The sequence below is a fragment of the Trachypithecus francoisi genome, unplaced genomic scaffold (genome assembly GCF_009764315.1).
Source record: "Trachypithecus francoisi isolate TF-2019V2 unplaced genomic scaffold, Tfra_2.0 Lachesis_group0, whole genome shotgun sequence".
Taxonomy (NCBI): domain Eukaryota; kingdom Metazoa; phylum Chordata; class Mammalia; order Primates; family Cercopithecidae; genus Trachypithecus; species Trachypithecus francoisi.
In genome coordinates this window covers 103,498,063-103,513,322 of record NW_022681453.1, presented here as the reverse complement: position 1 = coordinate 103,513,322, position 15,260 = coordinate 103,498,063, and the positions used below count along the sequence as shown (strand labels likewise).

At 39.5% G+C, this 15,260-nt stretch overlaps 1 protein-coding gene across 4 annotated transcripts in view; it reads right to left on the bottom strand.

Moving 5' to 3' along the window:
* Nucleotides 1-15,025, bottom strand: part of GBE1 (1,4-alpha-glucan branching enzyme 1) — a 273,155-nt gene extending 258,130 nt beyond the window's left edge. For 2 of the 4 annotated variants that reach the window (XR_004437152.1, XR_004437151.1), the window contains exon 1: nucleotides 11,655-11,797. Coding sequence is in view for 2 of the 4 variants with exons in the window: in XM_033211600.1 (XP_033067491.1) it covers nucleotides 11,655-11,797 (143 nt within the window). In the remaining 2 variants the exon portion in view is untranslated. Of the gene's footprint in view, nucleotides 1-11,654; nucleotides 12,458-14,918 lie in introns of those variants that run through there. The other 2 variants (XM_033211601.1, XM_033211600.1) reach the window with 2 other exon arrangements.
* Between the last annotated feature and the right edge of the window lie 235 nt (nucleotides 15,026-15,260).

Here is a 15,260-nt window from a genome sequence, read left to right as displayed (position 1 = left end):
CATCCAGTGGAATGAAAACTTGTACAGATACTGTAGAAAATATCTGGAGGCCGGGTGCGGTGGCTCATGCCTGTAATTCCAACACTTCGGGGGGCCGAGGTGGGTGGATCATGAGGTCAAGAGATCGAGACCATCTTGGCCAACATGGTGAAACCCTGTCTCTACTAAAAATACAAAAATTAGCTGGGCATGGTGGTGCGTGCCTGTAGTGCCAGCTACTCAGGAGGCTGAGACAGGAGAATTGCTTGAACAAGGGAGGCAGAGGTTGCAGTGAACTGAGATCACATAACTGCACTCCAGCCTGGTGACAGAGCAAGACTCTGTCTCAAGAAAAGCAAAAAGAAAAAAAAGAAAAAGAAAATATCTGGAAATTCCTTATAAAACTAACAAATGCTTGCCACTTGACCCAGCTATCACAGCATTCCTGTGCATTTATCTCAGAGAAATAAAACCTACACATATTCATATATTAGGTTTATTGTAATATTTGTAATAGCCAAAAACTGGGAACAATCCAAATGTCCTTCAACAGGCTAATAAATAAACAAACTGGATGGATGGTACACCCACACAATGGAATACTACTCAGTGACAAAAAGGAACAAACTACTGATACATGCAACATGGAGAGATCTCAAGGAAATTATGCTGAATGAAAAAAAAAAAAGCCACTGTCAAAAACTTATATATGATTTCATTCATAGAACACTCCCCAAATGAAAAAAATTACAGATATGCAAACCAAATCACTCACTGGTTGCCAAAAGTTAGGGATGGATGGGGGAGGGGCAGTTGTGAGTATAAAGGAATAGCAGGACAGCATTCCTTTGTCGTGATGGAACAGTTCTATATCTCCAATGCAGTATCAGTTACATTAATATATACATGTGATAAAATTTATAGAAGTATAGACACACACAAAAAAGCACATGTAAAAACTGGAGAAATATAAATAAGGTCTGTAGTTTGTACCAATGTCAATTTCCTGGTTTTGATACAACCACTGCAGTTATGCAAGATATTACCAGTGGGGCAAACTTAGTGAAGGGTACAGGAGCCTCCTCTAAACTCTTTTTGCAACTTTCCGTGAGTCTGTAATTATTTCAGAATGATTTTTTTTAATATAGTCTAACACGATTTACAATTGTCTAAACAATCTCCCCTATATTTTCAAATGTCCTCTGACTTCATAGGTACTTGGAACCTGCTAAAACCAACCCTTAGGTTTGATAGTACTCTTATATCTATGTACTTCCTGTTTATATGTTGTATTTGTGAGTAGAGGTTTGCCTAATACTGCATGAGTACCATATAGTTTTTAATTAAAGGCACTTTGGAGAAGTGAAGCAAAAAGAGATCTGTTAGTTTCACTACACTCCTATCACTAGTGAGCACAACTTAAACCACAAAAATAACACTGCCAATCAAAATGGTCAAGAGGGTGGAAGACTCCAAGGTGTAAGCAAAAAACAAACAGGCAAACAAAAGTGTCAGAGTATTTTAATGCAGAAAGAGAAAAGCTGAGACAAAATAATAATAAAAAGCACAGAAATGACAACCATGAAGACTGATAGTTACACACATTACGCTTTAAAAAGAAAAGCACAGAAAGGTATAATGTTAAAGCCTCATAAGCTTGTGTGTAGTTAGGTAAAAAATAATTCATGCTTTACTTTAAAGACTCAGCATAAATTAATGGACATTTTTAGTTTTGTTCTCCTTTCCTTTTTAATCACACAAATTTTCTGTTTTCCAAATAACTGAAAACTGATCATTTTTCAAGAGCCCAAGATGAAAAAAGTATTAGTAATTAACAAACCAATTTCATCTCAAAACATTCTTTTTTTTTTTTTTTTCTGAGACGGAGTCTCGCTCTGTCGCCTAGGCTGGAATGCAGTGGCGCGATCTTGGCTCACTGCAAGCTCCACCTCCCCAGTTCAAGAGATTCTTCTTCCTCAGTCTCCTAAGTAGCTGGGACTAGAGGCGCGTGCCACCATGCCTGGCTAATTTTTGTATTTTTAGTAGAGACAGGTTTCACCACATTGGCCAGGCTGGTCTCAAACTCCTGACCTCGTGATCCACCCACCTCAGCCTCTCAAAGTGCTGGGATTACAGGCGTCAGCCACCGCGCCTGGCCACATTCTTATATTTTCTAAGAATATTCATGAAAGTGAAAAAAGAAGATAGTGGAGCTAGGGCCAAGTAGCTGAAGGGACTGAATCAGCTTAAGACAGAGCAGTGAAAAGTCTCTGTATTCTCCCCGCACCCCACCCCCACCCCGCCAAAAAGAAGAACCCAGAAAAACAAAGATCAGGTCTAGCAAAGTAAAATCCATAACCAGAGGTTGGTAATACTGAGGGGTGTTACTATAGACTCCTCTCAGGGAGGGTAGGAATGTCTGGATCCAGCACAGAATGATTTCCGCATAGATGTGATTTTAGAGGACTACAACATGATCTGACTGGGGCTTTTCATCTTCTGCCAGATGTAGTTTCCTCTCTGGAGAAAGGAAAAGAGCCCTGGGAAGTTGTGATGGATGAGACAAAAGGATACATATCAGGAAGATGTGCGTGCACATGAAAGCCTTGATAATCCAGGCTCACTTTCAACTAGGGATGACGATGGGACATTTCTGATCAATAACCTGGAAATGGGAAGAACTAGTTGAAGTTTACAAGAAAGCTAACATATGCTTCACTAAAGTAGACACAGTAAGCTAGCACGTGTTCCAACCAGAAACGTGGATGTAGTGCCAAGCTGTGTCCAATCATCTTCCAAGCATAAGAAAGGAGACCATATGCTAAGGGTAATATGCTAAGGATATGCTAAGGATAATATAGCAGAAAGATAAAGAAGGATGCATTTATGCTAAAGCCCAAACCACTGACCTTCACTTTTCTTCACAAGCCTCTACTTCTACAATTCACTGCTTGTGGGATATTCTGTTAATTGAAAGTGTGCTGGGTTTTCTATGACATGAACCTAAATGCATAACTAATTTTATCATGTTTCTGTAACAGTGTGTATATCTGTATTGTGTAGTTATTCATAATTAAATATAACCTGTGGCTAGGCGTTATTTATGAAAACAAAAACAGATTGATGACATTGAGTATCATGTGATATCACTGTAACAGTGTGTATATCTGTATTGTGTAGTTATTCATAATTAAATATAACCTGTGGCTAGGCGTTATTTATGAAAACAAAAACAGATTGATGACATTGAGTATCATGTGATATCACTGGTAAAACAAACAGTTAATTCTTTTTGCTGGGTATTTGGAAAACCTCACTTCATGCAAGAAGTACATTGGTATATTTGGTTTCTGATTATCATATTTTGAGTTGTAGAACTAGTGTATAAACCCAGAGATTGTGTCTCATTAAAAGTAATCATTCAATGGATCTACTAAAATACATATGAATATTCATTTGTTTTATGCATCTTATGGCAAAATCAAACATATTGAAAATAACTGCAGTCATCAAATATCAAAAAGCAAGGGAGAAAAAAAAGAGAAGGCAGAACATTGGATTTAAAATTTATTCTAATTAATATGCACATATGATATGTTCAGATATCACTAGAATAATTCTTTCATTTTCATACTTTTATGCTACTATTATATATTTTTTCTTCTTCTACATTAGTCTTATTTTCAAAGTTACTCCTGCTATTAGTAAATTCAGTATGACCATTCCTGTAACCATCCACAGTTCAGGAGGAAGAAAATCCCTGCAGCTGTTTGATGCCCAAGAATATGAACACTTAGCAGTCAGATGAAAGAAGAGAAAAAGACAGAAAAGGAAGATCAAGAGAAGAGTGATTTTGAATTTCTGCAGGCTAACATTTACCTCTCTCAATAAAAGAAGCTTTGTGCTCATTATATCCCAGGACTCATCTTGCCTTCAGCTTATAGTAAACGGGCAATTGCTTTATCATTTCCTCTCTAAATTAAGGATCAAAGTTTAAACATATTCTTCTCCATCTCTATTAGATTATGATTCAAATTACCACCTGCCTCACCTCATTCACACAATCACTCTTACCAAGAAAAAAAGAAGGAGCCCCCTAAAGTAAGGCACAGTTAACTAGCAAAACAAAGAGTTGTAGGGAATTTCTGGTCATGGTATTTATCTGATAATTCATTTCAGAATATACTGTTAAAGAAGCAAACAACACAATCTTCTGAAAATAATACTCTAGTAAGTATTTAACTTGATATATTAGTTTGCTAATATTATCATCAAACTATTACTTATTTACTGAGCATCTTTACATATATTCCTAGTCCTCAAGACACCCTACAAAGTGGATTCCATCCATCTTTTATAGATGAAGAAACAAGTTCAGAGCAGTTAATTAACTTTCCCTAGGACTCAAAGCTATTTAATAGTTATGAGAGCTAAAATTTAAGCCTCATCTTGCTTTTACTTTAGAACATGGTCATTCAGCAATATGTTGTGTATACAGACACACACACACACACACACAGAGGGAGATATTTCTACATATGAAGAAACTAAATTTAGTCTAAATTATTCTCATCATTTACACATCAAGTTTTATAAGTTAGTTACCATAACTTAAATCATGTCAAATAAGCTACAATGGAATTGCATAATAATGAATGCAAGATGTATAACATATTTTACAACTCTACATAATAAATTAATGAATGTAAGATGCATAACATATTTTACAACGTAGAGCCCTACCTTTTGTCAAGGTACAAACAAAGCTGGGGGCATCACACTACCTGGCTTCAAAATTTATTATAAAGCTATAGTAACTGAAACAGCATGGTACTGGGATAAAAACAGATACATAGACTAATGGAACAGAATGGAGAATTCAGGTCTAAATACACACGTTTGCAACCAACTCATCTTCAACAAAGGTGCCAAGAACTTAAAATGGGGAAAAGACAGTCTATTCAATAAATGGTGCTGGGAAAACTGCATAACTATATAAAGAAGAATGAAACTAGACCCTTAATATCTCATCATACACAAAAGTCAAATCAAAATGGATTAAATAAAGACTTTAATCTAAGACCTGAAACTATGAAAATAGTAGCAGAAAACATTGGGGAAATGCTCTAGGGCATTGGTCTCTTACAAAAAGATTTCTTGTGTAAGACCTTAACATGGGCTGTCAAAGCAAAAATAGACATGAGAGTATAAATCAAGCTAAAAAGCTTCCGCACCACAAAGGAAACAATCAACAAAGTAAACAGACAACCCACAGAATAGGAGAAAATATTTGCAAACTATCAGATAAGAGATTAATAACCAGAATGTATGAAGAACTCAAACAATCAGATAGCAAAAGAAAAAAAATCTGATTTTAAAATAGGCAAAAGATCTGAACAGACATTTCTCAAAAGAAAACATAAAAATGGTCAACAGGTATATGAAAAAATGCTCAATATCACTAATCATCACAGAAATGCAAATCAAAACCACAATGCAGTATCATCTCACCACAGTCAAAATGGCTTGTATCAAAAAGATAGGAAATAATAGATGCTGGTTAGGATGTGCAGAAAAGGGAACACTCATACGCTATTAGTGGGAATGTAAATTACCATAGCCACTATAGAAAAAAAAAAAAACAACCGTATAGAGGTCCCTCAAATAAGTAAATATAGAACTATGATATGACCCACCAAAGCTACTACTGGGTATACAGCCAAAAGAAATCAAATCGCTATGCTGAAAAGGCATCTGCGCCCCCATGTTTATTGCAGCCCTATTCACAATAGCCAAAATACGGGATTAACCTAAGTGCTTATCAATGGATGAATGGATAAAGAAAATACAGTATATATATATATATATAATGGAATGTTATTCAACCATAAAAAGTAATGAAATCCTACCGTTACAGCAACATGGATGGAACTGGAGACCATTATGTTAAGTGAGATAAGCCAAGTACAGAAAGGCAAGTATCACATGCTCTCATTCACATGCAGAAGCGAAAAAGGTGTTTCTCAGGAAGACAGAACGTAGATTGGAGGTTACCAGAGGCTAGGAAGGAGATTGGGGAAGGGAGATAAAGGAGGAAAATATACATAAAATTTGTTTATTACCACTGAACTGTGGTTAAAAATGATAAAAATGGTGAATTATATATGTACATTTTACCTCAATACATTTTTTTTTAATTTCTTGGGGTGGTTGCTAACATACCAAATCCAAATTGCTTTCTAATTCCAATTAGATACCAATGTGAAAATTATTTTATTTCTAACCAAGTAGAGCTCTTCACTGTAATTGTAACACTTAACATGGGCTCATAAAAACCCTTCTCCCATTCTTGCACACACAGCTATAGCTTGACATCAGATTCTCTCAAACTGACTATTCCTTCAGAGATTAAACTTTTAGTCTCTGATGAGTATGAAACCAACTGATTAAGAAACTATTTTCTTGATTTATTCTGGTCATCTTTAGCTCTTTAACTGAGCATATATTCCCCTTCCCCAGATTGTCACATGAAATCTCTAGTAACTACTCCTGTTCTCTGTTCATCTACCTGAGTAATCCAGATATTTTTAGCTCCAGGTGAATTGACCTTAGACTCACTGGTATGCCACAAAGGAAAAATAAAGTCAGAAGACATTCAGTCAGCCACTGGCTTATTCAAATATTATGCTAAGTATTTACCATGAGGCAGGTCCAGTTCTACAGACTGAGGACTACAACGGTGAATAAAGAATATACACATAGTACCCATTCATGAGAGCAAACAATCTAGTGGGGAATACAAAGAGTAGAAAGACAACTCTATTACAGTGGATGAGCATCCATAGGATAGTGGTCCAAGGTGGCCGAAAAGAAGAGGGACCCTTCAACCAGCCCAGAAGAAGCTTCGAGATAGGGTGAAGTCAGAGAAAGCATACAATATATCTCTAAGCTGTGTCCCAAAACAGGTACAGGAACTATCCCAAGGTAGAAGCAAACAATGCTTAGGCAGAAGCAATAGCAGGCACAAAAGCACAGCCTCACCGAGAGTTAAACCAAAATATGTGGCATCTAAGACAGCAGATTATGATCTCACACTTTCCAGCTGATACTCAAACATTTGTGAAATGTTTCTCTTTCATGGGGTAGAGAAATTATTTTATATTAAGAAAATATTAAATACAGGAAAAGATTCACTTATTTTACCCACTCCTACTAAGCTAGAACTATCACTCTTCTGATAAAGATCAGAAAAGTTTTCTAATTCTTCATCTTTCTTATCTTTTATTCAGTGATTTTTTCCAGACACCCCAATTTCTTGTGTGTGGACAAAATATGAAATGAAAATCTTCAATATTCAAGAAAAAAGGAATGCATGTGGAAAACGGATATCATGTTTCTAATTTATTGTACTGGTATTCTAGTACCTTTAAAGAATGGTCCCCAGAGATCCGAGCTGCCCCTCGCCCTTTACAGCCCTCTGGTTAGATGGTACCGAGAGGGAGGCTGAAAAGGCCAACAGGGACCAGATAATGCAGAATCTTGTAAGTTATGGGAAGGAGGCTGTACAGAACTCAAGAGAAATGAGGAATGGTTGAAAGGGTTTAATTAAGCAGAGTAAGTACCATGATCAGATTTGTTTATTTCAAAATCCATTCTACTTGCTCTGTTTTTGCATGAAGAGGAGTGGAGAAATTAGAATGGAGCGAAGATTTGGAAAAAGAACAACCGCTATGAAGCAGTTTCTGTAAACCATACTAGAGATGCTGGCAACCTGAACTAGGATAGCAGCAGTAGGAAGGCAGCATGGTACATACTTAAAGGAGTCAGGGGCTACAATTGACTAGACTCAGAGGTATAAGGAAAGGAGGGGAGGAGAGGGGAGTAAATGAGAAATCACTCATTGCGTTTTAGGTTTGAGCAGCTGGTAGAGGAAGATCCCAGACACTGTGATTCGGTTGACAGGGACAAACCTGTTTGGAATGAAAATCTGTTAAGTTCAGTTTTATACTTGTTGAGATTTGTATTTATAAAACATTAAAATGAAGATACAAATAAGTCCAAGATCAGGAGAATGATCTAGAGTGGAGACAGATGTGGGCAGCCTCAGTAGATAGATGGAATCCATGGGATGGATGAGAATGCCTAGGGAGAAAATATACAATAGAAATACATAAAGGATCCCAGGAATGTGCCCTAAAAATCTCTTACATTAAATGGTCAAAAAGAGGCTGAGAAAATGAAAGAAAAGCAAGATCATGGCTTCAAAGAGCCAAGAAATAGTCCAACATGTACAATGCTAGAGACAAAGAAGAGTAAAGAGGCATCCCTACATTATCATGAAGTTATCTGTGAACTGGCTGAGAACAGTTTTAGCAAAGAAAGATTAATCAAAGGTGCAGCACTTGCTTATGCCATGTATGCTCAAGTCCATCACTTAGTTTCTTCACCTGTAAAACAGGAAAAATGCCCACCCTGTCTACCTCATGGTTTTGTTATGAGGATTACCTTAAATACCATATCTGAAAGCGCTGTAAAAACATTAAACAGAGGGTATAAAGTAGCATCATTAACATTGTGTTGTTCTGACAGTTTCACAAATGCCAATCCTCTGTTTCACCCACATGGCAAGCTGATGTGCACTGGCCAGTGTAACATTATCAGCAGGATGGACTCACTGCTAGGCAAAAGCTGTAAGAAATAGTGCATAGTTCAACATGCTTCTCTTTGCCCTGCCACTACTTCTACAAAAGCAGGTTTCAAAACAAACCCTTCATAAGCCTAGACTTTTGAGTGACTGCCATGAGGACAGCCCTCTGGCTGACTCATGCTGACAAGTAATATGGGGACAATTAAATGTTTTAAAGCACTAAGATTTTGGAATTATAACAACTAATTATAGTGTAACAAGAAGTAAATAACTAAATAAAAGGTAGACAAATCTAGTGGAAAATGCTATTTTGGGAGGTCATCAATGAGAAAACATGGAGGTAGTCGGTCAGTCATGCTAATAATGTACTACTTTTTATTTTATAGCAGAGTAACTCATTAATCTTCTATACTTGATTCAAAATTCTCACAGGTACAGAAGGTGAAAGAACAACTAATGAAGGTGATATGGTTTGGCCGTGTCCCCACTCAGATCTCATCTTGAATTCCCACGTGTTGTGGGAGGGACCTGATGGGAGGTAACTGAATCGTGGGGGCGGGTCTTTCCCGTGCTGTCTCATGATAGTGGGTACGTCTCACCAGACCTGATGGTTTTAAAAAAGGGAGTTTCCCTGCACAAGCTCTCTTCTCTTGTCTGCCGCCATGTGAGACATGACTTTCACCTTCTGCCACTGATTGTGAGGCATCCTCAGCCACTTGGAACTGTAAGTCCTATAAACCTCTTCCTTTTGTAAATTGCGCAGTTTCAGGTATGTTTTTATCAGGAGCATGAAAACAGATGAATACAGAAGGAGAAAGGCCAAGATAAAGAAGGGAAGGAACATCTAAAACATCCTAAGGGAATATCCAAAAAAATTCAAATGAAAAGACATCTGCTGGGGAAGGATGAGACAGTCCATCAAAGAGAAATTTCCTTCTTCATCAATATTGTTGTTTGTACCTCAAATTTTCTTCACTCCTTAGTAAGCATACTTTGCACCGAAGTGTTTGACTGGTTATGTATTTGTGTTAGGCCAAAGACACACAGTCCAAATGGATTATCAGAAATAAATGGAAAACTGGACAAGGAACTAAGACCAGATTGTATGAAGGAAAAATGTTTTATTCTTCGAGTGTTAACAACAGAAGTTACCAAATAGTAACTAGATACCAAATAGTAAATAGAAGTTACCAAATAGTAATGCCAAATTACTGTTTGATATGCCTAAATGGTACACGTGTGCTAGCAAATGGCCATTACTCAGAACCAAGGACAAAAGTAAAATCCAGATCAGAGTGAGGCATGAGGGCCCACTGGACAAGACTTTTCACCAAGCACACTGGATTCTCTTCCCTTCTTTATCTTGGCCTTTGTCCCCTTCATTAGTTTTGGCAAACCATGAAAGAAGATTATAAATGCTTCAATCCCAGTGGAGTTGGAAATAAAGTACATGAAAGAAACACTTAATAAAGAATGTTTATCTGTGTGTGTCATTTTAAAAAGAAGGAGGGAGGTATAGATAAAACATTTCCACAACTCTTCTTTAATAAATATCTTAAGTGTCATTTTACAAAGCACACAAGTAAATTAATGTCATGTTTACAAGGACATCAAAAAAAAAAAAAAAATCTGACCACTACCTTTAATCACTATCCTTTTTTCTAAAGTTTTTCTATTTCTAAATCAAATCCAACCTTAAACCTATGACGATTATGTACTAAGTTTCTTTGAAAGCATATACTGTAAATTCTGAAAACAATTGCATAAGACTGCTCCCCAAATGGTTTATATAACAGCACAATCATCTGATTAAGTGACGGACAGCTCAAGGTGATTATTTCACAAAGGGTTCATTCATTACTATATACAAGCTCAAGAATGCAACTTCATATCCCTTACAATCCCTAGGGCAGTGTTTTATTTATAGCACTTCCTCAATAAACACTTGCTGATTTGAATGCATTTAATACCTGAAAATCCTAGGACACAAACAAATTGCTGGGCTTTTTTTAAACTCCAAATAAACCCATTTTCATTACTCTCAACGCTCCTTCATGCCAGTTAACTAGATGGATGTTCTCCATCACTTGAAAAATTGGCCATGTATATTCTATTGCCAGGATAGTTTCCATTCTGCAGTGTCTCTCCTAAAAGGGGAGAAACTATTAAATCAAAATGGGGTAACCTCACAAGTATAACTATTACAACTTGTAAAATAGCTCTTTTGCTTAAAACAACAACAACAACAAAGACCTGTCTGTACCTTTTTAGTGGAACTTATTAACAGAATCATTAGCCCAGTAACTAAACTGGTATGGTACACAATGGTAGAAGACAAGCTAAAACGACATTGGCCTGTAAAAGTTTTACTTTCCTGACCTTTCTCCCTCTTCAAGATGGCAAAGTCAAACAGGAACAAATGTTGATGTGCATTGAAGTTATCAATGTTAGTCCAAGGGGAGAAAAAATTGATCAATGTAGGTGTAATCTTCCCCTAAATGAGGAATATTGGCAAGGAAAGAATTAGTGCAAGGATATAGTGTCTGCCTGAAGGAATCCTGTTAGATATAAAATCACCATATTTGCTATGAAATAAACTAGAAAGTTTTAAATGCGTAGTTACACGTGCCAGGAGTTATGCCCACGTTACTCCACGGGCCCACGCTAGTGCGTGCCTAAGTCAGAAAACCTGCAGTGGCGTTGAGTCACTCCCCAGCAGCACTAGGGGAATTAAGTGTTGGAGCCAAAGCACGTATCCTATGGCGCAAGACCGCTGATTACAACAGAAGGGAAAGGGGATGAGGAAAGAAGTTTCTTCAACGCCCGCTCCGGGGACCGGAGCTGTCAACCTGCCACTACGGAAGCCACAGAACCCGGTTACCCGCGTCACCCCGAGCCCCGCCCATTCAGGTTCCTCCCCGCCTGGGGCGGGGTCGGCGCTCTAGGGCCGAGGGGCGGCCCGGAACCGAACCGGCTCCTGGGAGGCGGGCTGCCCGTGTAAGTGGGGGTGGTGGGAGTCCGGCGGTACCTGCGCTGGAAGTCCACGGCGTAGGGCTTCAAGTACGGGTCGACCTCCAGGAGTCTGGCCAGTTCGGGCACGTCAGCCAGGGCGGCATTGAGCGCCGCCTCGGAGTCCTCGGCTCGAGCCGCGGGAGTCACCGGAGCCGCCATTTTCCAGCGCAGTCCAAGTAGCCGAGGCCCGAGAGGGTCGAGTGGGGCCTGAGCGGGCACTGGAGCTCGAGCTGGGACGTGGCGGCTAGGGCGGAGCCGGAGGGCGCCTAGGCGTGTCGCGGCGAACCGAGGCGAGCCGCGGCCGTCCGAGGCCCTTTATAGCCGGGGCGGAAGGCCGCCTGCCCTTTCTCCCCCCGCCAGCGGGGAGGAGCGGATCCCGGGGTGATGCCTGGACGCACGTCCCGAGCGGGTAGGAGGCACCGAGGCCTCTCCGCCCACTCACGCTGCTGGCACCTGGAGGCCGCAGGGACCTGCCCTTTCCTCCCGTTAACGGTTTTTTCCCTGCCGGCCGAGGTCATTCTAGGAGGTGGGTCCCGAGCTGACTTCGCTCAGCCTTGGCCTTCCTCACCCTGACCTGTTCTCGGCTCCGGAATAGATGCCGCTGTTAAGTACCCACTTAAACACCCACTGACAGCGCCCCCTTCAAATTGGACATACGGGGTGTTTTTTGGAAGCGACCTTATTTCTCAAAGTTCTGAGACTTTTGAGGGGCAGTATTTCAAACATATATAAACTCACAGAGAGGTGAACAGTCAAGTGTAGCTAGAGTACTACTGCCGAAAATGTTAGTACCACTTACACCAGGGCTCTCCTAAGCTTGCCAGGTCACGTGAATTTAAAATTGAGACACAGAATGCTGGAATACCATTGTAATTCGCTGTTCTGGTACTATTTTCTGCATCACCAACAGCTAAGATTATAACCATGGGAAGAACTTTTCTCATTCTCTGTGAGGCCAAAAAGGAAAAGGCATTTGCCTGTGTTTGTAATCATTACAAGGTTTTCAACGATTAAACTATCTTTGATAACACATGATATGATTGAATTGGAACTCCATTCTGCCACTTAACAGTGATAAGGCAAGAAGCCGCTCTTCCTCCTGGCTTGGGAGCTCCCACTTGGAGTTCCCTTCTATTGCCATTAACTGACTGGCTTCTATTTCAATACTGGTTTTTAAGAATACAGAATCGGACACCAAGAGAGATGGACCCACCAACCCGGGAGGGTCCAAGCTGCTTTACACCTAGAAACCGGAGAGGATTGAGGATATTTTTCTCGTTAAAACCTTGGACTGGAGGATCCTAGGGGATATGGAGGAGAAACAGTATTAATCAGCTTTGGGCCTTGAATTCTAAAATATTTCAAAGGAAAGTTTTTCTAAGGGGTTTAATAGACTTGAAAGATAAGTGGATATGTAGACAGACCTCAATGTGAGAAAGTGAAGGACCTGAGCGACTTTAAGGTGTGCCTTCTTTTCCATAAAGATGACAAAAAGCATGCAGATATTTGTAAAATATAAAGCACTAAAAAAGGAAGAAAATTAAAAAAAAAAAAAAAAACCCGGAGCAGGACAACTATTAATAACAGACCCACAGATCTATATCTCCAAGCCTAAACTTTTTTCAGAAACCCAGGCTTGTATCACTGCCTGTCTACTGAGATCTCCATTTAGCTGGCTAGGAGACCTAAACCAACTGTCTGCAAAACATAACCTACAATCCGTCTTCTCATCCTTCCTGCTGTCACTCGTATGCAGGCCACTGTCATCCTTCACTTGGACCATAACGTAGCTCTCCAATTGACTTCCCCTCTTCTGCCGTTTCTCACCTCTACGCCGTTCTCTGTACCAGTGCTTCTCGCACTTTAATGTGCATATGAATCACCTAGGGATCTTAATATGGTTCTGGAGTGGTGCTTCAGATTGCATTTTTAACAAGCTCACAAGTGATTCTGATGCTGGTGACCGGGGGCACAGTTTGGTTAGACTCTACACTGAGTAAATCGGATGATGTCATTTAGCAACTTGCATGGCATACTATGTCACTTAGGGGAAAATAGAAACAGCTAACCATTCTCTAACAAGGCTTGTATAATCTGGACCCTGACTACCTTCCCAGCCACTTTTCTCATCATTTTCCAGTTTTACTATGCTCTAGTCACACTGACTTTCCTGGAACTCAGTGAATTTATTGTATAATAGCCTCTAAGATTATTTGCTTGCTGTTCTGTTGGAAATTCTCAGGAAGCTGAGCTCTACTTGCTTAATTTTTTCCCAGCCTTCATTCCAGCCTCAGCATAAATGTAAGCTCATACCTGAGAAACTTCTGATTATAGACTCCTCAGTGTCTTCTATGTAACTTCGATCTCTTCTGTGCAACAGTTAACAGAATCTAGGTGTTTGTTTTTCTCTTATTTATTGACCTTTCCCTTTAGAACCTAAGCTCTCCAAGAGCAAGATCCTAGTCTACATATCTGCCTACCTAGCTGGTTCACCATTGAGCACATATTTATTGAAGTCCCATGTGCCGACCATTTTCCCACATACTCTAGATAAATGATAAGACAAGTCCCAGTTGTCATACTCAACTGGGAGTAGGAGAGAGAGGAGACACAATTACCAGTGAAATACATAAAATAATACAAAACAGTGTCAGATAGTGGTAAGTGCATTGTCGAGAAATCTGTGTTGGTTATGGTAGTCAAGAAAGGCCGTTCAGAACTGACATTTAAGCTGAACTGTGATAACAAGAAGAAATGAGCCATGAGAGGAAGAGCATTCCAGAATGGCAGAGTTCGTGCAATGGAGGAATTGAGTTGGTTTAAAAAAAAAAAAAATGGCTAGCATACCTGGTGTGTAATGAGGAGTAGCAGGAATTGTGGTGCGAGAGCTAGGCAGGTGTTTGATCATACAGCCCCTTTAATGTCCATTTAAGGGATGCTATTGGAGAGTTTTCAGCAGAACACTGATGTGATATGGTTTCATTATTAAAATATTCTGTGTGGCAAATGAATTATAAGGATACAAGGATGGCAATGGGGTGCCCTTCTTGTGGCAGACAAGGAAGACAATTAGGAGGTGATGAACATTGCCTAGGTAAGAAATGATGATGGCTTGGTCTGGGGTAGCAGAGAAAATGATGAAATAAAGATTTGGGATGCATGATATAATGAATGCCTAAACTATTATGAAGTCATTTAGTGTCTGTATTAGTTACCTAGGGCTGTAGCGATTAAGTACCATGCACTAGCTACTTTAAGCAACAAAAATTTGTCACCTTACCCTAGTTCTATGGGCTGAAAATCAAAGTGTCCACAGGCTTGGTTCTTTCTGGGGGCTGGGAAGGAGAATTGTTCCATGCCTCTGTCCTAGCTTCTGGTGATGGCCAGCACTCTTTGGCATTTCTTGGCTTATAGATGCATCATTTGGATCGCTGCCTCCTTCGTGACATGGCATTTTCCTGTGTCTCTGTCTCTTCACATAGTGTTCTTTTTATAAGGTCACCAGCCTTACTGAATGAGGGACACACCCTATTTCAGTATGACCTCATCTTAACTAATTATATCTGCAATTATTATATTTCCAAATAAGGTCATATTCTGAGGTACTGTTAGGTTAAGGCTT